General features: G+C 37.4%; 1 protein-coding gene across 5 annotated transcripts in view; it reads left to right on the top strand.

Moving 5' to 3' along the window:
* ARAP2 (ArfGAP with RhoGAP domain, ankyrin repeat and PH domain 2) overlaps nucleotides 1-24168 on the top strand; it is a 194361-nt gene that overhangs the window by 144816 nt on the left and 25377 nt on the right. For 3 of the 5 annotated variants that reach the window (XM_053901630.1, XM_053901629.1, XM_019414532.2), the window contains one exon: nucleotides 11035-11163. In XM_053901630.1, coding sequence (XP_053757605.1) covers nucleotides 11035-11163 — 129 coding nt within the window. Of the gene's footprint in view, nucleotides 1-11034; nucleotides 11164-12416; nucleotides 12543-19360; nucleotides 20024-24168 lie in introns of those variants that run through there. The other 2 variants (XM_019414538.2, XM_019414546.2) reach the window with 2 other exon arrangements.

The following is a 24168-nucleotide window of genomic DNA, read 5'->3' on the forward strand; positions in this document are numbered from 1 at the left end:
CCCACTTGATCATGTTGAATAATTCTTTTTATATGCTGTTGAATTCGATTTGCTAGTATCTTATTAAGAATTTTTGCATCCATATTCATCAGGGATATTGGCCTGTAGTTCTCTTTTTTTACTGGGTCTCTGTCTGGTTTAGGAATCAAAGTAATACTGGCTTCATAGAATGAGTCTGGAAGTTTTCCTTCCCTTTCTATTTCTTGGAATAGCTTGAGAAGGATAGGTATTATCTCTGCTTTAAATGTCTGGTAGAACTCCCCTGGGAAGCCGTCTGGTCCTGGACTCTTATTTGTTGGGAGATTTTTGATAACCGATTTGATTTCTTCGCTGGTTATGGGTCTGTTCAAGCTTTCTATTTCCTCCTGATTGAGTTTTGGAAGAGTGTGGATGTTTAGAAATTTGTCCATTTCTTCCAGGTTGTCCAATTTGCTGGCATATAATTTTTCATAGTATTCCCTGATAATTGTTTGTATCTCTGAGGGATTGGTTGTAATCATTCCATTTTCATTCATGATTTTATCTATTTGGGTCATCTCCCTTTTCTTTTTGAGAAGCCTGGCTAGAGGTTTGTCAATTTTGTTTATTTTTTCAAAAAACCAACTCTTGGTTTCGTTGATCTGCTCTACAGTTTTTTTAGATTCTATATTGTTTATTTCTGCTCTGATCTTTATTATTTCTCTTCTTCTGCTGGGTTTAGGCTGCCTTTGCTGTTCTGCTTCTATTTCCTTTAGGTGTGCTGTTAGATTTTGTATTTGGGATTTTTCTTGTTTCTTGAGATAGGCCTGGATTGCAATGTATTTTCCTCTCAGGACTGCCTTCGCTGCATCCCAAAGCGTTTGGATTGTTGTATTTTCATTTTCGTTTGTTTCCATATATGTTTTAATTTCTTCTCTAATTGCCTGGTTGACCCACTCATTCGTTAGTAGGGTGTTCTTTAACCTCCATGCTTTTGGAGGTTTTCCAGACTTTTTCCTGTGGTTGATTTCAAGCTTCATAGCATTGTGGTCTGAAAGTATGCATGGTATAATTTCAATTCTTGTAAACTTATGAAGGGCTGTTTTGTGACCCAGTATATGATCTATCTTGGAGAATGTTCCATGTGCACTCGAGAAGAAAGTATATTCTGTTGCTTTGGGATGCAGAGTTCTAAATATATCTGTCAAGTCCATCTGATCCAATGTATCATTCAGGGCCCTTGTTTCTTTATTGACTGTGTGTCTAGATGATCTATCCATTTCTGTAAGTGGGGTGTTAAAGTCCCCTGCAATGACCACATTCTTATCAATAAGGTTGCTTATGTTTATGAGTAATTGTTTTATATATCTGGGGGCTCGGGTATTTGGCGCATAGACATTTATAATAGTTAGCTCTTCCTGGTGGATAGACCCTGTGATTATTATATAATGCCCTTCTTCATCTCTTGTTACAGCCTTTAATTTAAAGTCTAGTTTGTCTGATATAAGTATGGCTACTCCAGCTTTCTTTTGGCTTCCAGGAGCATGATAAATAGTTCTCCATCCCCTCACTCTCAATCTAAAGGTGTCCTCAGATCTAAAATGAGTCTCTTGTAGACAGCAAATAGATGGGTCTTGTTTTTTTATCCATTCTGATACCCTATGTCTTTTGGTTGGCGCATTTAATCCATTTACATTCAGTGTTATTATAGAAAGATATGGGTTTAGAGTCATTGTGATGTCTGTATGTTTTATGCTTGTAGTGATGTCTCTGGTACTTTGTCTCACAGGATCCCCCTTAGGATCTCTTGTAGGGCTGGTTTCGTGGTGACAAATTCCTTCAGTTTTTGTTTGTTTGGGAAGACCTTTATCTCTCCTTCTATTCTAAATGACAGACTTGCTGGATAAAGGATTCTCGGCTGCATATTTTTTCTGTTTAGCACACTGTAGATATCGTGCCAAGCCTTTATGGCCTGCCAAGTTTCAAAGGAGAGATCAGTCACGAGTCTTATAGGTCTCCCTTTATATGTGAGGGCACGTTTATCCCTTGCTGCTTTCAGAATTTTCTCTTTATCCTTGTATTTTGCCAGTTTCACTATGATATGTCGTGCAGAAGATCGATTCAAGTTACGTCTGAAGGGAGTTCTCTGTGCCTCTTGGATTTCAATGCCTTTTTCCTTCCCCAGTTCAGGGAAGTTCTCAGCTATAATTTGTTCAAGTACCCCTTCAGCACCCTTCTCTCTCTCTTCCTCCTCTGGGGTACCAATTATGCGTATATTATTTTTTTTTAGTGTATCACTTAGTTCTCTAATTTTCCCCTCATACTCCTGGATTTTTTTATCTCTCTTTCTTTCAGCTTCCTCTTTCTCCATAACTTTATCTTCTAGTTCACCTATTCTCTCCTCTGCCTCTTCAAGCCGAGCCATCGTGGATTCCATTTTGTTTTGCAATTCGTTTAAAGCGTTTTTCAACTCCTCGTGACTGTTCCTTAGTCCCTCGATCTTTGTGGCAAGAGATTCTCTGCTGTCCTGTATACTGTTTTCAAGCCCAGCGATTAATTTTATGACTATTATTCTAAATTCACTTTCTGTTATATTATTTAAATCCTTTTTGATCAGTTCATTAGCTGTTGTTATTTCCTGGAGATTCTTCTGAGGGGAATTCTTCCGTTTGGTCATTTTGGAGAGTCCCTGGCGTGGTGAGGACCTGCAGTGCACTTCCCCTGTGCTGTGGTGTATAACTGGAGTTAGTGGGCGGGGCCGCAGTCCGACCCGCACAGTCAGACTGGTGTGTGCCTTCTCTTCCCCTCTCCTAGGGGCGGGATTCACTGTGGGGTGGCGTGTCCCGTCTGGGCTACTTGCACACTGCCAGGCTTGTGTTGCTGGGGATCTGGCGTATTAGCTGGGGTGGGTAGGCAAGGTACACGGGGGCTGGAGGGGCAGGCTTAGCTCGCTTCTCCTTAGGTGATCCACTTCAGGAGGAGCCCTGTGGCAGCGGGAGGGAGTCAGATCCGCTGCCGGAGGTTTGGCTCCGCAGAAGCACAGAGTTGGGTGTTTGCGCGGAGCGAGCAAGTTCTCTGGCAGGAACTGGTTCCCTTTGGGATTTTGGCTGGGGGATGGGCGGGGGAGATGGCGCTGGCGCCTTTGTTCCCCGCCAAGCTGAGCTCTGCCGTCCGGGGGCTCAGCAGCTCTCCCTCCCTTTGTCCTCCAGCCTTCCCGCTTTCCGAGCAGAGCTGTTAACTTATGACCTCCCAGACGCTAAGTCGTGCTTGCTGTCGGAACACAGTCCGTCCGGCCCCTCGGCTTTTGCCAGCCAGACTCGGGGGCTCTGCTTGGCCGGCGAGCCGCCCCTCCGCCCCGGCTCCCTCCCGCCAGTCCGTGGAGCGCGCACCGCCTCGCCGCCCTTCCTACCCTCTTCCGTGGGCCTCTAGTCTGCGCTTGACTCCGGAGACTCCCTTCTGCTAATCCTCTGGCGGTTTTCTGGGTTCTTTAGGCAGGTGTAGGTGGAATCTAAGTGATCGGCAGGATGCGCTGTGAGCCCCGCGTCCTCCTACGCCGCCATCTTCCCTAAGTGGTAGCTTTTTGCTGACCCAATCTCCTTTGCCATCTTTTTTCATCATATATGTTCTTGATAGATAATCTCTTCCATTCTTGGTCCTTGCCTAACCAGGGTAGGCTGCTATTTCCCAAATGCATCTTTACTCTCCCCCTTCTGGGCAACCAGTTTACCTCCTTTAAAACCCATACTAAGGGTTCCATTGCACTTTGTGTCTCTTGAGGAGAGCTCCTTGAAAGGAAGGAGGAACTTTCTTTTTTCTGTCTCTAGTGTCTGCCATAATGCCTTACCCATAGTTGCCATACAGTTAAAATCTAAATAAGTAAAGCACAGTTTTTCATTACTATATGGTATATAGGTGGTACAGTCTTTTGATTTTTTTGTTGCTTAATTGTAAGGAAAGGGTTAGGTTTCTAGCTTCATTGTAATTGTAAGTAAAGGATAACTCTCGTATTACTGCCAAAGTTATCTTTCTAAATCACAAATAAGATCATATTGTTCCACTGTTTTAAAACCCTTTCATTAGGTGCTTATTGCCTGTCCTTCAAGATCCAGTTTAGATGGTCCTTCTTCCGTGATGATGTTTAAATAAACATAGTTCCCACTGAGCTTTTTCTGATTATTTGATTATCGATCCATAATACTGCATATTATCTGACTTGTAGAATAGTATCGTGTATCTGCCTCTGCCCCAGAATATTAGTTTTTCAGGACGTTTGCCATTATTTTTTAGACCTTTCTATCTGTCACTACCTCTAGTGTAGTGCAGTGATATAGAATGGACCCTAAAAATATCTTATTAACTGAAGTGGAATAAAAAATACATGCATTCGGAACTTGAGTGATTCGGACTGTTGCTCTTTGGATTAGATGTATCCAAGTAGAAGGTACATGAAAAGTAATTCCTGTTTAGAGACTAGGAATCGCTAGGAGATTTCAAGGCCCTGCTTAGCTCTTAGACAGCTGATTGTTTCCCAAGTGCTTCTATTTCTGTTGAATTTATGAGGACATCTGCAGCAAAATAATGAATCATGGATTTGGGGATAGACATCCTCTCCCACTGCCCTATTCTCTCAAGGACTGATTTAAAGCATATCCCAGTGTCACATCATTGGAGCTCTATGCCTTTGGGCATTGGTCCTCCTGACTGAGAAGAGCAAGCAGAATGAGCGAAGACAGGAAGTAATTATAGCTAGAAGAGAGGTTGCAGTATATCTGGCAACATTGTTACTAGATTTCACGTTGGGAAATGAAAGGCTGCTTACTCTGAAAATGGCTGGTTATTAACTTGCATATGACAATTAGTACTTCACAAATTGTAAGATTAGAGTGAGTGGGGTTTTTTGTTTTGTTTTTGTTTTGTTGTTGTTGTCTTTTGGTTTCTTTCTAACTCAAAAAAAAAGTTATCTTGGGGTTCCTGGGTGACTCAGTTGGTTAAACGTCCAACCCTAGGTTTCAGTTCAGGTCACGATCTCATGGTTTCGTGAGTTCAAGCCCCACATCCAGCTCTGTCCTGACAGTGCAGAGTCTGCTTGGGATTCTTTCTCTTCCTCTCTCTCTGCTCCTCCCCCACTCATGCTGTCTCTGTCTCTCTCAAATAAATAAACTTTAAAATAATAATAAAAAGAGGTGCCTGAGTGGCTCAGTCTGATGAGCTTCCGACTTCAGCTCAGGTCATGATCTCATAGCTCATGAGTTCGAGCCCCACGTCAGGCTCTGTGCTGACAGCTCAGAGCCTGGAGCCTGCTTCGGATTCTGTGTCTCCCTCTCTCTCTACCCCTAACCCACTTACATTCTGTCTCTCTCAAAAATAAATAAACATTAAAAAAAATTTAATAATAAAAAAGTTATCTTGATGAAAATATAAAAACACATATGGGATAATCAAAGGAACACCCCGTGTACACCAAGAAAGAATACATTTGATGGAGTTAAGAATTCACATTTGGCATGGTTTTAATATCTGGTCAACTCTTTAAGTAGAATTCTCCAGAGGAGAAAGCTAAGATCGTTTTTACTGCCTCTAAGGGAGCAGTGCTAGGAGAGCAGCAGAGGGGCCAGTGATTGTGCTGGCTTTACTGAAGCAGATGGAACCTGTGTGTTCCACCTGACCTGCTGAAATGTTAAAAGCTTTATTTCTAGTAGCATGCAGGGAAGATAAAGTAAAATATAAAAAGAAGCTAAAAGTGAAGGCGTTGGTAGTCACAAGATTGTAGTTGATAGGAAGAATGTCAGTAGAGAATTGCTGCTTTTTCAAATATAATTATAAATCCCCCAAGTAACCAAAAATAGTCTGAGAGATAGAGAGGTAGAGGGGTAAGTGAACCAGAAGTGCTGGATTTTGTTTTAGGTGCCACTAAATTTTCTACCCTATCATATCCAATGCCCCTTTTATAATTATTTTGTAACGTTTCCTTTACTCTTCTGAGATACTCTATTATATTTAGTTTTTTTAAAAAATAATACCCTAGTTATATAAAAATAAGAGGAAAATATGTTATATAAATGCTCAGAAACCCCTATATGGTTGAGGATAATGAAAATAGATTCTTAAACCTATAAATGGAATTGCCATGGGTATGACAAGTACCAAAGCAGACTGATAGAAGCATGTCAATTTGTGACTCATATATCATTAGCATCACTGCTGTCATTGGTGAAATTGTGTCCTAGTCCATTCAGGCTGCCATAGTGGAATTCCATAGATGGGAGCTTATAAATAGTAGAAATTATTTTTCACAGTTCTGGAGGCTGGGAAGTTTCACAAGATCAGGGTGCCAGTAGATTCAGTGTCTGGTGATGGCCTGTTTTCAGCTTCATAGAGGGCTGTCTTTTCCCTGTGTTCCCACATGATGGAAGGGAGCTCTTTGGGGTCTCTTTTACAAGGGCACTAATCACATGCATGAGTGCTCTGCATTCAAGACCTCTCTGAAAGGCCCTACCCCCTAATACCATCACATTGGGGATTAGGTATCACCATATGAATTTGAGAAGGACAAACATTCAGACCATAGCAAATGGTGGGCAACTTTTGTTTTGCTTATATGGTAGTCAGATTGATGGAAAAACATGAGCTATTAAAACCATATAAATACTTTGAGAATATGTATGTAAAGCTGAGTTAAATTCTAGGCTCAGCTAATTTCTGAGTTGGTTTCCCCTCTAAGTAAAGGTCTGGTGGGACATTTGAAATTTGTACTGGGTAGAGAAACAGTCATTCTTGTCTTATTCATTGAAAGATGCTAAGTAACCTTCATCCACTGCTGCCAGTCATTAAGACAAGCTGAAACCTACCCTGGGAAAGGGTACCACCTTCATCCAGAGCTAATCTTCTGAAGTATGCTCTTATCTTAATGCTTCAACTTCAAACGGAAAGGCCTTCACATGCTGGAAGAGGAGGAAGAAGGAAAAAAAAAAAAAAAGAAAAACACCCAAGGGGCCTCATTTAAGTGGGCTTCTTCACTGAGCGGTTCAAGTTTTTTGAAGCAGTTGCTTTCTCTGAAGGAGTATCAGAACATTTTCTTGTTTCTTCCTCATAGTTACTGTGATATGGAAGATCTGTTCATTTTTTCATCAGGATTCTTTCCAGCCCTTCTTCTGATGACACAGAAATGCTTTCACCCTCTGTGTGGACAGGACTGAGAAAACTTGCATAGCTCTTAGTTTGGCGCTAAGAATTTAACTATTGGGATAATCATGATTGTTTGAGAAAACAAACATGTCTGTGTCATTACTGCCCAAAATTTAAGGACAACACCTGTTAATTACAGTGGAAATTGGATAGCTCTCTCTCTTTTTAACAAGGCAGGCCAGGTTTATTCTGTGACATGATTTTAAGATATGGAAAATGAGGGGCGCCTGGTTATGAGGTGTTCGGTCGGTTAAGCATCTGACTCTTGATGTTGGCTCAGGTCAATATTTCACAATTTGTTAGTTCGAGCCCCACACTGGGGCATTGTGCTGACAGTGTGGAGCCTGCTTGAGATTCTCTCTGTCTCCAACTCTCTGTCTCTCTGTTCCTCCCCCCACTCGTGCTCTCAACTCTTTCTCTTTCTCAAAAAAAAAAAAAATGTAAAAAAGATAATGATAATGTGATTTATGTAACTAAATAATCTCCTCCATAACCTTTTCTTCTCAAATAACTATACTGAGTTCTCAGCAATTTTTATGCTATAGATAGTAAGCAACTGAGTTATTTATTTCTAGTAATGCCCTAATGCCAGATGATGTACATACCATATAATCTATCATGACAGATGGCTGCAAATGGAACTGTAAATAAAAACTTGTTTATTGGTAGGAATTTATATTCTAGCAACGTTTGATGTCTCAATTTCCCCTGCCTATTATCTCTTAAGGTGGATTTTAATGCCATTTTATAAACATAGCATTGGTAGTCTAATAAATACGTAACCTTTTCATCCCATGTTTCAGCTCTGTTTTTATGCAGGAACTTGGATATTCAGGATTTTCACTGTCCTAAAGCATGTCATAATATGATACTGATGTGAAAAACATACTTAGCAAATTTTTTTGCAAATCTGTATTTCTGTATCTGTGGTGTCAGTTATACTGTGATTGTAACATCACTCAACGGTTAGAGCTACCACTGTAGTATCTATCTACTTATAATAGGGACCCTCTTTAATGCAAATGTTCTAATACTTGGAAGTTTCATTACCAATTTAATTTGATAATAAAGAAAAGTGAGATTTTATTTTAATCCAGATACTGTTTTCCAGTTGGGAATATAATTCTTACCTCTAAGCCGACTGTGGGCTCATCAGTTTCCTTAAGTGCAGGATGTTGAAAGTCTCTTGGTATTATTTCCTTACCATCTTGTCACCAAGGATAGGAAAGTGAAGAGGGAAGTATGAATTGACATTGTTTTTTTACTTATGTTTGGTCCTCAGAAAAATCTTGGTGAGTTGATACTTTTTTCTCCAAATTACATGTAAGAAAATAATTATGTGAGAGTTCACATACTTGCCCCAAATAAAACTTAAGTTGGTGTTTAAAAATACTGGGTTTTAAAGTCAGGTGGATATGAGGTTCACATCTTTGCTCTTCTCTTGAACCAGCTCTTTGGCCTTAGGCAAGTCATCCCTCTAATCCTTGTTTTTCTTTATATGTAAAATATGAATGATACCTAATGAAGAGTGCTGTGAGGATTAAAAGTGATAACCTGTGTATCTGGTATGTATTGTCTGATACATGGTTATTCCAGAAATGACAACTGTTAATGGCATCAGTACCATCCCAGAGATTGCAAGTAGTGGAACCAAGAATTACACACATTATGCCAAATGTAAAGAGAGTACTTCTTCTATAATTAGTTTTTTTTAAGAAATATAGTTAATTCTAATTATAACCTCCATTAATAGAAGACGACCATTAATGGATTAATCAACAATTGAATTTATAACTTTGACAATTTATAGGAAGTTATGACCTTTGTCAAAACTTTTAGAAAATTACTTGAAGAAAAATGGGACTGACAGAGCATAGAAGATTTTGGCTGACTTTGAAATTTGGCAGAATTTTGTCTGCTGATTCATTACCAAATATTTTCTGTTAATTATAGTCCACCATAGAAATGTCTAGTAAGGGGGCGCCTGGGTGGTTCAGTTTAGCGTCCGACTTCAGCTCAGGTCATGATCTCACAGCTGGTGCGTTCAAGTCCCGCGTCGGGCTCTGTTCTGACAGCTGAGCCTGGAGCCTGCTGTGGATCCTGTGTCTTACCTCTCACTGCCCGCCCCCCACTCATACACTGTCTCTCTCTCTCTCTCAAAAATAAGCAAACATTAAAAAAAAAAAAAAGATGTCTGTTAAGTACTTAGCAATCTGCTGTGTACTAAGGGGTATATATATGTACACAAGAGGTAGATTTGTCTTTAAAATGTATGGCCTAGTTGCTTTTTTTTTTTTTTAATTGCCATTGTCATAATGAGTAGGCTTGCTCTAATAAATACTGAATAGTAAAGCAAATATCTGGTTCTTTACAATGACAGCAGAAAAATTTGGTTTTTTTTTTCTTCTGTGGACTGGGGATTATTGATACATTCTGGAATGCTGAGGTCACAGCAGGGGGAGAGGAGTATTAAGGAGATGTGATATATTTGGTCTTTTTACTTATGATTGTATCACCAATTAAAATATCATGGTTCCTACGTGAGTATGATGCTCTTGACATGCTCTTTGTTTGTCATTAGTGTTTTTACTTTAATTGAAGGTGAAAAGCCAGAATGCTGTGCTCTTTGTATTTAGGAGGAGATGAAAGGGTTGAATTGACTTATATTCGACTGTGACCCTGAGAAAGCTGCATCAGCATGTTTACGCTAGAGCTGATGCTCTTGCTATTTCAATTGTGCCATTTTCAGGGTACTGTGAAAAGGTTTGAATTTCTTTTATTCCGGCCTATGTTCGGTTCTAACATTTTATTAACTGATTGTCATATTTTGATCTGGAAAAAAAATTTACTATAAAGCTTTGATTGTGATTCTAAGACCAGTTTGTTGTTGTTGTTGTTGTTGTTGTTGTTGTTGTTGTTTAACTCTGTGCTAAGAATTTGTAACACATTTAAAAGTATGATTGCCTAAAACAAAACATATGAATGAGTATTTATCAAGGAGAAATGTTTAAGATGTCATTAACTTCTTGCTTTTGGCCTATTGTATCAACAGTTAATACATAATATTGCCACATAATATCTCACTAATAGATATAAATGATGTAGTAGTATTTTGATTATTTTCATCTGTTCTCTGTTGAAGGCATATTTTTTTTAAAAATTTTTATTTACTTTTGATAGAGCAAGAGCAGGGGAGGGGCAGAGAGAGAGGGAGACAGAGGATTCCCCAGTGGGCTCTGTGCTGACAGCAGAGAGTCCTTGCTGGGGCTTGAACCCATGAACCGTGAGATCATGACTTGAGCCAAAGTCAGACGCCTAACTGACTGAGCCATCCAGGTGCCTCTTAGGCATATTTTATAATTTCATATTAATTGACTATGATAGTATCAGCTATAAATTGTTCACTGGTATTGATCAGATATAACATGCTAATGTCAGGATAAACAAAGGTTATTACTTACTACTGAGCAAAATTAACTTTGCTAGTCCTTTTACAATTAATTACATGCATATTCGTATAGCTTTCCAAAAGCAAGCCGGAATATTATCTGAATTAAAAACAGAGGAAGAAACTGATTTCTCTTAGAAAAGGATAGCATTATTTCTGAGATTTTATCTAGAGGATAGCACCTCTGAATTTTTTTTTAATAGCTGGGTAACAAATGTCCCTGCATAGATTCATTTATACAGTAAATTTCATCATATGTTTAATGGTGTTCTAGGTGTTAGGGTCTCTTGTATGTAGCCCTAGCATGATTATTGTGTAACATAAGATATGGTCATATTTTTTTGTTGCATATACATCTTTCTTAAAGGATTTTTTTTTTAATGTATAAAAGCTGATAACTTACTATTTTTTTCAGTTTGATTCAGTATTATTTTTTTTTGCAGAACGCCCACTTCACTACACAGAAAATGTGTTGGAACAGGTGCTTCGGTGGAGTTCACTAGCTGAACCTGGCTCTGCTTATCTTGTGGTGAAGAGATTCTTAACCATTGACACAGTCAATCACTATAATGGTAGGTGTTATTTCACTTTGCAACTACAATAGAAAATTCAAGTGGCTAAAGGATAATTATTATGGCTCAAGGATTATTTGATAATGTAAAAAATGAGAAGCTGCATACAAAATCTACTTGACACAGTATTGTAGAATAGGAAGAAGAATATTGAGACAGAGTACCACATGCCCAAGTCAAATTTTCCTGGAAAGTAGCACACTGCTAATACTGGCTAATTTGATGTCCCAAGTTAAGGTTTTGGGAAGGAGTGGTTTATATTTTTTTAAAAGGACTTTTTTTTTGCAACACTTTTGTGTCTTTCTAATTTTTAAATAGATGGTGACTCTTCTTCCTGAATTATGTTCCCATTTGAAAGTTCTCTGGGCATTCAAGTGCAAGTTATACAAACTCTGAGACTGAGTATTTGTAATTCTCACTTATTTTGGGGGTGGTACTGGGGGAAAGAAAAGGAAGTACAAAATGATATGCTCCCAATAAGGATACTTGCCATCCATCTGGGAGAAGACACGTACACACGTGAGGTAGAAAAAGTTAGCACAAGGCAAACACGCAGGACAGTCTCTGAACCTTTGTGAGGTATCAGAAAACTTTTATTTTGAAACTGATTCATCTGTTATATTGTCATCAGCTGACAAATTAGAAAAAGATTTACTGCAGGCACTGTACATAAACCAACTCTGAAATCATTTAAGTTTTAGAAGATAAACTTTACTACAACTTTTATGATTGATATTAATAGTAGCTGTTACTATTTATTAATCACATATTATTAATCAAGCTCTGTACCTACTAAAGCTCATTTAAATTTCTTTAAACTTCCTAAATTGTGATTTGAATTTTCCAAATGGGGAAACAGAAGTACAGAAAAATGAAGTAATTTGCCCCAGATCAGACAGTTACTAAATATTGGATTTGAGAACAGATTGGTCTGTGGTCTAATTTTATATATATGTACAGCTCTTATATGCTGGAAACCTTCTTAGAAGGATTTCAGGATTTCCAGCTAATGGCCATAGATCTGTAAGTGCTTAATTTGTACCACAGCTAATCTGATAAATTTCTGATTTCACGATAATGTCCTAGTCTATTGTGGCAGCTGTAACTATGATAGACTGGTGGCTTATAAACAGCAGAAATTTATTTTTCACAGTCTGGAGACTGGAAGTCTGAGATGAAGGTTGCAGCATGGTCCAGTTCTGGTGAGAACTTCCTTCCAGGTTGCAGACTTTGTTCTTCTCATGTCTTCACAGAGTGGAGAGTAAGAGAGGAAGCAAGCTCTGTTGTGATTTATTAGGACACGTTCTGTCACGAGGGCTCACCCTCTGAATTCATCTAATCCTAATTACTGCCCAAAGACCCTACCTCCTAGTACCATCACATCAGGAGGTAGGGTTTGAATTTCGGGGGGCACAGACATTGACCATAACATCTTTTACGTCTTATGTGTCTGTCCTTTGTGTGTTATGTTTACATGAAAGCATTTTTCCAAAAGGCAAACAGCTGAACTACTTTACTTCTATGTCAGTCTCATCTTACGGGCATCTCAAAAAACCAAACAGGTGTTATTCTTCTTGCTGTAGACATTTAACCTTTTAGAAACCTTTATCTTATTTTAAATCCCTTTATCATACCGCATATGTTTTTGACTACATACCTACACTTCTTAAGGATTGCAACAGAAATTTTCTCATACAAACATGACTCTATGATGTTGTAGGGCAGTGGTTCTCAGGTGGATGCAGTTTTGTTCCCCAGGGAACATAGGCAATGTCTGCAGGCACTTCTGACTCAACTAGATGGGGTGGTGTTTCTGGTATTTAGTGAGTAGAGATGGGAGATGCTGGTAATCTTCCTATAAAACACAGGACAGCTCTTCACAAAGAAGTATTTGGCTCAAAATGTCAGTGGTGCCTAGGTTGAGAATATCTGATTTAGATTATCTGTAAAATCTGTTCTGGCTCTTAAATTCTGTTATTCTTTCATTTTGACACTGAGATAAAGAAAAAACATTGAGCTTATAAACCAAGTCCTGTCAGCATTATGAAATATATATATAATAAGTCCTCATGGTTTCTTTCCTTTTAGAAAATCATCTTTTCAGGCAATTTTTTTTTTATTTTTCTGGTGAGAATTTCCTTTTCTTTTTTCCAGTATCCCTCCAAAATGTCTCTAGTTCACTGTATTGCCAAACAAACAAACAAACAAAACAAAAAGTTGAAATCCGTACCTAGACATGATACCTTCAGTCTTGTTTGAATGCTAGTGGATTGGTTAGGTGAATAAGAACAGACAAGAATAAGATCTTAAAGGCTGTGATAAAAAAGAAAGTTTTGTGCAGGTGGAGGTGAGGGATAACCAACACAAGGATACCCTTAAGTGCTGTTGATGTTTAAAGAAAAAAAGAAAACAGCATCATATTGAGCTGGTTGAGAGCAATGACATCTGAGTAGAAATCTTTAAAGTTGTTTAAGGACACAAAGAAATGGTAGAGTAGCATACTGTGCATTGGCTGTATCCACAACTGGGCCAGGAGATTCTGTGTTATAACGAAGCTTCATACACTCCTGTGTGTGCTCTGTATGGTGTTGTGAGTGTGTCCTTGTGGTGTGAAAGCATCAAGCTTCTCTAAGGTCTAGACAAAACATCTGCATAAGAACCGGAGAACCCAAGCATGAAACATTCTCTAGGGTAAAATGTCAGCAGATGTTTTTGTGACTCTCACATCTCCTTCATGCCTGTAATGGAGTGGGAGCCATAAAACACATGCCTGTCCCCTGCACTATCCCTACCTCTGGTTTCCAAACCAGTATACAGCTTGTTATTATAATATCTATAGTTCCTTTTACCAGGAAATGATTTCTCTCTGCATGGGAAAAAAAAAAAAAAAAGGTTTTAGAGTAACAGCATCAGCAGATACATTAATTGGACCGTTTCATATTAGTAGTTGTGTATTTTTGGTCATAAATAGTATCTATGCAGTAAATATTTTAAAAAGTTTGTTTTGTGTTTTCTACCCAATAAAATTTTTATAAATGTTTTTAATTAGAGCTTGATTTATATTAAGATTGTCAAAGCAAAATAATCTCTTTCATTATGGTTGGTTCTACATCTGTGTGAATTTAGGATTGTCATTTTAAAACAATTCTGGCCTGTTGTTCATTTTTTAAATCAATTTCTTAAGTCATGATTTTTTCCTATAATTGTGTCTTGTAGCAACCTAGAGCTTATAAATACTTCTTAGGGGGATATATTTTGTGATAGATTTTAGGTTGGTTAGACATTCAATCTACCTTGTCTCTGTCTTGGAAAATGTCTCTTAAATCAATCACAGTGACCACCTACTCCAGAATTATTGCTCTGTTCATTACATCTACTACTTAAAATTGGGATCTAAAAGGAAAGTAATGAAAGTAAATCAAATGTGATTTCCCTGTCAATTTGTTAGCAGAAAAACTGGAATCATCTCAGAAAGACATTGCTCTTTATGGCAGAAAGGGAACACTGTGAAGGATTTCTTTTCCTTTCTCGAGATTTTCTTATTCTACCCTGGGAGCCATGTGGAAATTAGCAGAATTTGAAACAAGGGTAGTTGGTAGCAACCACATTTTTTCTCACTAACAAATAGCTAATTTAATATTTTGTTAACATACAAAGTAGCATTGCCTCATCCTTTGCACTCTGTTCTTCCATACTCCATGCCTCCTGGCCACAGATTTTACCATCTCCCTACCTATCACTGTTTCTATTTCTGTATCTACACGTACAAATATACATGTATATGTGTGTGCTTGTCTATTACATGACTTCCATTTCATAAATTGTGTGATAATTTTTCTGATTTATGTAACAAATTATAAGCATATACTTTTGCTTGACATTAGGTTTTCAACACCTACTTGCTAAATCAAGAATTTTATCAAATAGCAGGTTTAAGCGTTTAGGGTAGTTTAGGGGTTTTCATTTCCTTAATTTTCTCACTTTACCTGAACAACTTAAAATGTCGACAACACAAGCAGGAATAGATTTAGAATCATCCGACACTTAATTTGTGCTCATTCATTTAAGGTAATGAGGTAGCATACTTTACTTTTATAGAAGTCTATGACAGTAAATAAATGTTGTTGCCTCTACTTAGAAATCAATTCTGTGTTCTTCAAAAGCAGCATTTTATTTCTTGGAAACATTTTGTGTCATTGCCATTATTGTAATGAGGAGTTAACTAACTTGAAAAGAAAGATAATAGTCCTCAAATTTCTTTTCTACCCCATAGATTATGACTGAGACATTATGATAGGAGGAATAAAACTTCATTTAAATTGCCATTTTAGACTTTGTCATAGCTAATCTCATTAGACTGTCTTTTATCATTATCTCTTGTATTGAGTTAAGCTTCAGCATCTCTATCACAAGTAAACCATAAATGTATACCTTCTGTAAGGTTCCAGAGTAAATAATTTTATGTTGCTGAAGTCTTATTTTAAGCGTTAAAGATCTTTAAAGTTACCCCCAATCGAATGTGATACATTGGCATCAAGTTTTAATGATCTAAATGGGGAAGAAATACTTTTAAGATATAAGATGTAACTCAAATGCAGATCCCTGTAGGTTTCTAAATTTAGATTGCTACATATGACAGATGCTTTGGAATTAAATTTGCATTGGAATAGAATAGTTCAAAATGCAACTGCTTCTGGCAAATACAGACGTGGAAAGCTGAACCATCCACTATCAACTAACTTAAGAAAATACAAGAAAATTCCAGCAAAAATAGTATGAGGCCATAAATCATAGTCTCGCTGCAAGAATTTACTTTCCACTCCCCATCAAATCTTTTTAAATCCAAATGTGTGTAACAGTTGAAGGTAAGCCTCGTCCACTTCAAATATAAGTATCTTCTTGAAAATTGATGATAGTCTTTGATATTCACCATGAAGCATGAATGTCCCGGCTTCTTTTAATGTTAAAATTCTATGGTGAGAAAACCAACTGGTAAGTTTCTATTAGGAATCTACTATGGAAAATTAAAGGATTGTTAAGCATTATCTTTACCCACAAGGAAGAGAAAATTTAAATGTATTACGTCTATTTAAATTACAAGGTTACAAATACAGCATGCAGTACATGACTGCTATTAGCCAGGAAGTTTATGGAGAGCTTTCAAGCACAGAAAAATCGTTGAGTTAGTTGATCACTGACATCTCCTCTAATACTGAATGTATCTCATTCAACAAAATATCATTGCTTGTTTAGTTTTTCTTACATCTGTTGTCCTAACAAGACTATATCTTATTCTTTTACTCACTAAAAGTACATGTTATGTAAACTTTTTAAATATAAATGAGTAACACTTTGTAACCGAGCAGGTACTGGCGGAATTTCATAGCAGTGCAAATTCTTAAGCTTTTATCTAGATAGTGAGGGAATGCTTTCCCTAGGAAATTAGCATTGTATTAGTGTTGAGAAAATGGCATAGGGTCCTCAGTTTCTTGATTTGAATACTTTGTGAGACATTAAGATGGGGAGAATAGAAGAGGCCACTATTCGGGATGAAATAGGGTTTGGGTCACTGAATTCGGTTTTGGATGTCTGTAGTTTTTAGTTTTCTGTCAGGTGTCCAGTGGTGTATGTCTGGAAGGGATCTGAGTACTCATCACTAGGGAGCATGTTATGTGGGGCATGATTTTAGCCTTTGGAGAGTGCAAGATCATGCAGTTGTAATGTTAAAATAAGAACATTAAAGAACTGAGCGTAGAATTACCAGCACGTAAGGCCCAGCTCTATTAAGGGAGCCCTGCTTGTGAAGGAATAATCGGAAAGGCTGTCAGAAAACAAAGAGCAATGTGTGGAATCATCAAAGGATTGCCCTTTAGGGAACAGTGTGTTTAACAATGCAGTATGGTACGCAAGGTCAAGAAAGGCCCCCAAACATTTATTAGTATTGTAGTGATCATGATGAACAATGACCATTACTTACAAGCATCTCAGTATAAAAAGAATTCTTTGTTAGATGTTAAGAGACCTGAATTGTAATTCTAGGACATTTGCTCCCTAGTTCTGTAACAAAACCTTTGTGAACCATAGTTTTCTCCCTTACAAGATGAGATCATAATACCTGTACTTTCTACTTTAGAATAGAAAGTTGCATGAGGGGCACCTGGCTGGCCCAGTCGGTAGAACATGTGACTCTTGATCTTGGGATTCTAACTTCAAACCCCACATTGTGTGTAGAAATTATTAAAAAATAAATAAATAAAGTCTTTTTTTAAAAATTGCATGAGGAGCAATAAGATAAAATACATGAACACTTTGGAAAGTCTAAAATACTGTCTATGTGTTAAGAGTATCCTAAATACAACACTATGATGCTAAATTTTATTTCTAAAATTTTATTATAATTCAGGATAAAAATAGAATAGAAAAGTGGTTTCTACTATCTGTAATTTGCTGCATTGTCAGTAAAATGACATGGAATTTCTGGCACTTTTCTAGTCAGTCCTTCAATGGTAATTATATCTACAGTTTTCTTATTTATGGGGACTCTAATTGTAGGAAGATGTCAACAGGCTACTAGTTCTATTAAGCATCACTTCTTCAGTACAAGTAACACAGAGGAAAATAGACTAGGAATGAGTCAGGGGATATATTTGGGTTTTCCTAAAAAATAGATTACTTTCAATGTACCATTTGGGGAGACTGGGTGGCTCAGTCGGTTAAGTGACTTCAGCCCAGGTCATGCTCTTTCTTACCGGTTTGTGAGGTCGAGCCCCACATCAGGCTCTGTGCTAACAACTCAGAGCCTGGAACCTACTTGAGATTCTGTATCTCCCTCTCTCTCTGCCTCTCCCCTATACTCACTCACTCTCTCTCTCTCAAAAGTAAATAAAAATTTACAAAAAAAAAAAAAAAAGAATGATAGGCCTGTGCCTTTCTGACACATTAAAAGACAAAACAAAACATTAGATTACTTTTAAGCAGCTATTATCCAGTTTGGTTTCTACTCAGTTGTAGAACTAAATTATACTAAAATGAATTTTGAGGGAATGCCATACAATGATTGCAATATATCAGAAATTCTGCTTCCTTCCAGTTAAAAAGAATACACACATTTTTCTGGTTATTTGTCTTTCTCAGTTTGACTTATTTCACTTAGCATAATACCCTCAAGGTCCTTCAAAAATTAAAAAAAAGACAAATAAATAGACAGAATCAGACCTATAAATACAGAGAACTGGTGTTTGCCTGAGGGGAGGGAAAAGGTTGGGGGATTGAGCAAAATGGGGAGAGGGGAGATAGAGATACAGGCTTCTAGTTACAGAAAGAACAGACATGGGAATAAAAGGTACAGCATAGGGAATATAGTCAGTGATACTGTAATAGTATAATGGGGTAGGTGGTAGCTATACTTGTGGTGAACATAGCATAAACTTGTCAAATCACTAAGTTGTATGCCTGAAACTAATGTAACATTGTGTGTCAACCATACTAAAAAACAAACAAGGGAATATACATGATTCTATATAATCAGCATCAAAGGAAAACTTGCCTAATTTTTAATTTGTAAGAAATCGTTAGGCAGCGAATACTGCCAACTATTACTTGGTCATGGCATATTTTAAAGAGGGTATCTCTCCTGGAAACTGCCCATTTGTCTCTTTTACAAAGTTCACGGCAGAGGTGGAATAACAAGGAATTTTTCAGCCCTGAAGAATAATGGACAGCCCTGAAGAAATAATCTTTGCCATCCAAAGAAGGGAGACACATCGAGACCATGAAAAAAATGGGCTTTTTTTTTTTTTCATATTCTCTTGTCTAGCTCAGAACATATATAAGAAATACAAAAGATAACAGTCCATTTTAGTTACTGTGCATTTTACTCTGTGCCACATGCTGGGTTGAATGCTTTTCCATTCACCATCTCATTTCTTCTTCCTAGTTAGTCTTAACCAGGCCTCTACACATGGAGAAATGAGGGCATGGAGACAATACATAACTCCATCAGGGTCATTTGCTTGTAAGTGCAGAGCAAGCATTTGAATAAAGATGTCTCCAAATCCAGTCCATATATTCTGTCCTAACCTACCAACTAGACTGATATCAAGGATAAATCAGTAGTTTTTTAATTCTTATAAACTCAATCTATAAATCATGAGGCCCTTGGAAGTGTAGTTCTTTCTCTTTTTGCTTTTCTTTGTAGTACAGAGAAAAGTATACCCTGCTTGCTCTGTGCCAAGTACTGTTCTAAGCACTTCACCCACCAAATGCATGGGGTGAGTATTATATGTATCCCCATTTTTCAGGTGAAGAAACTGAGATTCAGAGATGACTACCTGAGAGTGAGTGGAGGATGTGGTTGTCATTTTTTCTTATGTTTATTTACTTTTGCTATGGGGGGAGGAGGGACAGAGAGAGAGGAAGACACAGAATCTGAAGCAGGCTCCAGGCCCTGAGATGTCAGCACAGAACCTGACCCAGGGCTCGACACGGCTTGAACTCCGGAATAGTGAGATCATGACCTGAGCCAAAGTCTGACGCTGAACCAACTGAGCCACCCAGGTGCCCCTGTAGATGTGGTTGTCATTTAAACCCAGCATCAGAGTGTGCCCTTAGTCACTGTTGCTATGTCAGCTCTCGTAGGTTGGGGAGGGAAGTCCAAAGCACACATTGTTTTAAAAAGCAAATATGAAATTATCATGTACCTAAGAGGTAAATTATTAAGCAAATAGGATTTATACACCCAGGAACTAGATTATATCTTAGAGTGTAGGGATATAAATAATAAATATGAACTAGAATTGTTAGAAAAATCTCTGTGGATAAGTACAGAAGTGGGTACAGAAGTGGGATAGAATTTGTATAGAAGCCAAGAAAAATGGAATTTCTCTCAAGTTTATTCAGGTAATCAACTTGAGACATGGTGTAGAGATGATTAGTTTTCCAAACAGTATATTATGATCAAGTGAACTATAAATATATTTTTATTTAATATTTTATAGAGATGGGTAGGAGAAATTTGTTTATTTAGCCCTTTAAATGTCAGGAAAAGGAGTTTAGACTTTTTTTTAATGATAAAAAAGTAAAGCATTAAATAGAAAAACAAGGCTGTAGATGGGGTGGAGTGGGGGGGATTAACATGTTAAAATAGCATTTGCATAACACAAATCTGGAATTATTTGCTGGAGCCATTAGAACAAAGGGCATGGAGTTATAAAATCCTGGAATCCCCAGGTAGTAGGTAGAAAAGGCAGGGGTTAGAGTAATGGCATTGGGAATAAAATAGAATTGAACCCCAAAGAGAAATTCTCAAAGAACAGTGGCTGACTTGCTAGCTGACTGGACATGAAGGAAAAAGGAGGAGTATATAATTTGGAAGTACCATTCCTGGATTTATGTTTTTCCCTCCCCCTCTCTCTGTCTCTACCTCTCCTTCCCAGGATCCTTCCACCTCCTCTGCAGTCAGTTCTTTTTTGGGGATTAGGGACCACTAGTTAGGGATTGTTCATTTGTACAAGAACTTGTGGTTTTCAAATGGTTTGGAAAAACTTTTTTTATTGTTATCAGTTTCATCATCCCAGTAATATGATATTCTATTTAAACAAATTTGGCTATTCTGTTTTGTTTCATACATGTGACTTTTAAGGGCCTTTCTAACTAATAACAAAATTATAGCACAATCAAGAATACTGGCTCTTATTTTCTTTATCTCCAGTGTTAACTCGAAAGACCCATTGTTTAACTTCACTTGTTCCTTCCATGTCCTAGTAATCAACAAGAAGGGGAAAGGCATTTATGATTCTCTAGATATAACAGAATGCCGGAATTCTGTTGGAATGAAAGACAAAGGTAGTAAAGGAAATTGTACCCATTAGGGTACATCCCAGAATCTTTCTCTGAAGGAATTAGGTGCTTAGAGGAGTGCATTAAATCTTCACATGTGTTATATTTGCAAATACATTAGATGATTTTCCCAAATCTTTTAGTGCATGATTCATTTGCTTTAGCTGGTTTCTTTTTCCATTGAAAGCAGATTTACATGGTGTGTCCTATGTTTTTCTTTCCTATTTTCTTTTTTAAATTCGTATTACATAGAAATATTCTGTGCTTATTAACTTACAGCATGGCTAAGATTGATATTGTGGACCATATGACGTGTGAAATCATTGTTTTGATTGGATCAGAGGGATTCAGTGTATATTGAATAAGTATAGGAGGGGGTATAGCCAGAAAGACTGCCTATGTGGCTTTAGAAATACTAGTGCTCTGAAGTTTGAAGCTAAAAAAAATGACATCTAGAAAAATCACTGTGCTGTGAGGGACGATGGAGATAGCAAGATCTCACAGAATTGTGAAGGCAAACCATAGCAGGGAGACAGGAGTACTGGCCAGAATCTCAAGAATTATGAAGCAGAAAGCCCACTGCAAAGATCAATAGCAGAAGTTTGAACTCTAGCTCAGGAGAGACATGCAGAGCATAAAACTTATATTTCTGACAAACTAGAGTTGAATTCAAACCTGGATGGGGTCTGGGAAGCAGGTACAGTGGATACAGTTGGCATGAACTTTGTACTGAATGAGACTCCTCTGAAGCAGAGGACCCTAGTAAGCTTTCTGCCTGGGGTGAAGAGGGGGGCGGTGAAAACCTGAGAGTGAAGTACCCCACTGTTGAGGGACCAAGCAGTACTGGAAAGGTTTGGAAAAGTGAAGGATTGGAAGCCATTTAATTCATAACCTTAGTTTTATTACGTGCTGAGTCACACACGATGGCCCCCAAAGTCTGTAGTTTCATTTTGTCATTTACATAGTGGGTAATTTTTCTCCTTTTTGACGTTTTGAGAGCATCCAGAATTTCGTTGTGAGAGCCTTTAAAAATTCTTTAAAGTCCTTGATAGTTACCAAACTTCTTTATTTCAGAGTCTTTCATTCTTTCCTCATCTTTCACATTTATTTCTCTCAAAGCCCTCCTCCTGAGTCCCTTAAAGTATGCTGCAAGATATAACTAATATACTCAATTATGTAATTATTATTAAAATAAATTTTAACAAGTATGAACCCAAACATAGCAACAATATTTTTTCCCTAAGCTTGTTTTCTCTTTGACCTGCAAATGGTTTACTTAGGCACTGGACATATGGTTACTGGTAAAACTTGAAAGGCTTATTCATTTGGACAAAAATCTAAATGAAAAAGTACAATTAGAAGGTGTAAATGGAGGGGCCACTGCGTGGCTCAGTCGAACGTATAATTCTTGATTTTGGCTCAGGTCATGATCCCAGGGTCATGGGATGGAGCCCTGGGTCCGGCTTTCCACTGAGTGTGGAGTCTGCTTAAGATTTTCTCTCCCTCCATGGAGAAGGAAAAAAAAAAAAAAAAAAAGTATAAATGAAATTTGTTTGGCTTAAGCAATATATAATATCTATATCTCACAACTTGATTATAATTTAAACTTTTAAAAAGATTTACCTATTTCTAAACTAACAGTATTATGAATACCATTCTCAACTTTCCTGTTCTAAATAAGCTGAATCACTAAGCCTACTGAATGTTTTTTGAATTGCTCACTTCTGTCGGTAGACACACCGTTATTTGCTAGCCCATATTTAATTCATTTGTTTCCAAGGTTGTATATTACTAGGACCAAGTGCATACTAGACCCTTAATACTTCATGAAGAAATGAATGCTTTGATGTAATATGAATTTCACTGAATATTTATTTTATGTTTACTTTTTTCTTGACCTTCCAGTTGTATTATAATAGATGTTCTTTCAAGTCTTTTAATTGGAAAAGTTCTATCATTTGAAATATTTTTATGGAAGTGAATATTGATTGTGTGAAAAGACAAAATTTATTAGTGTTGTTCAAAAATTACCTTAAAGTCTCAAACTACCAAAAAAGAACCTGTTTTAGTATGATAGTATGATTCAAAGAATGTTCTATGCAGCCAGTAAATGTGTCATGAAAACTGTTGGGGTTTGTTAATTACATTTGTTTGCAGCATCAGTGATGTGATTAGTCTTGGGGACTTCTACTTCCAGATATTCATGCCATACTCATATTTGAGTATAATTACAAGGACCTATTTCTGTTTTTTTTTACTTCTGTTCTCTTACGCCAATTATAGTTGTGAGCCACTGTGTATTATTTGCTCTGTAAGTACACATTTTCTTTAAACCAAGGAATTGTTCGATTTAAGACCAAGAGGTTTTTTTTTTCTAAAACCATTCAGTTTATTTTGTACGTTTTAGGAACCATGCATGATTATTTAAAAATTGTATCACCTGACTAGCAGAAAATTGCTAAAGGTCCTAGTCTGATACAGTGTCCCACCCTACATTTTTTTGTGGGTCTTTATCTAATACAAGGCCCACAGTAATCTGCAGGATATGTGTTATTGCTCTTATTTTCCAGGAAAAGCAGAAGTTGACACCATAACGACCGTATGGTGTTTGGCTTAAGGTTCCTTTTTTTTTTTACCCACTGCTCTTTAATTCTCAAGTAGGCAGTTGAATATTGTCTAGAATTCAAGGAGAAAGTCTTAGACTGGAGATGTATTGATACATGTATACATGATAAATTTATCCAAATACAAATTTGGTATTCTTACCAGAAAAAAAATTTTATAGAATTAGTTGAAATGATTTTCAAATGTGGGACTCTGGCAGCATTGCACATGAAACATAGTTGTTGATAAATGTTCTGCCTTAGCGCTTTTTTCCCCCCCTTACTTGGTTCATAAGTACAGAATTTTCTTTAGTGCCCTGAGAATTCTTGGGTTCCTGAATCAGAATCCTGGGAGAGGCTTCCATTTTAACCTATGGATTGCATGGTTTTTTGAGAGCTGTTCAGAAGAAATACAATGCAAGCCAATTGTGTAATTTTAAATTATCTAGTAGCCACATTAAAAGATATAAAAAAACAGGTGTGGGGCGCCTGGGTGGCTCAGTCAGTTAAGCATCTGACTTCAGCTCAGGTCATGATCTTACAGTTCGTGAGTTCAAGCCCCGCG

This window comes from Panthera pardus, unplaced genomic scaffold, assembly GCF_024362965.1.
Source record: "Panthera pardus isolate Hobbes unplaced genomic scaffold, ASM2436296v1 HiC_scaffold_13, whole genome shotgun sequence".
NCBI lineage: Eukaryota > Metazoa > Chordata > Mammalia > Carnivora > Felidae > Panthera > Panthera pardus.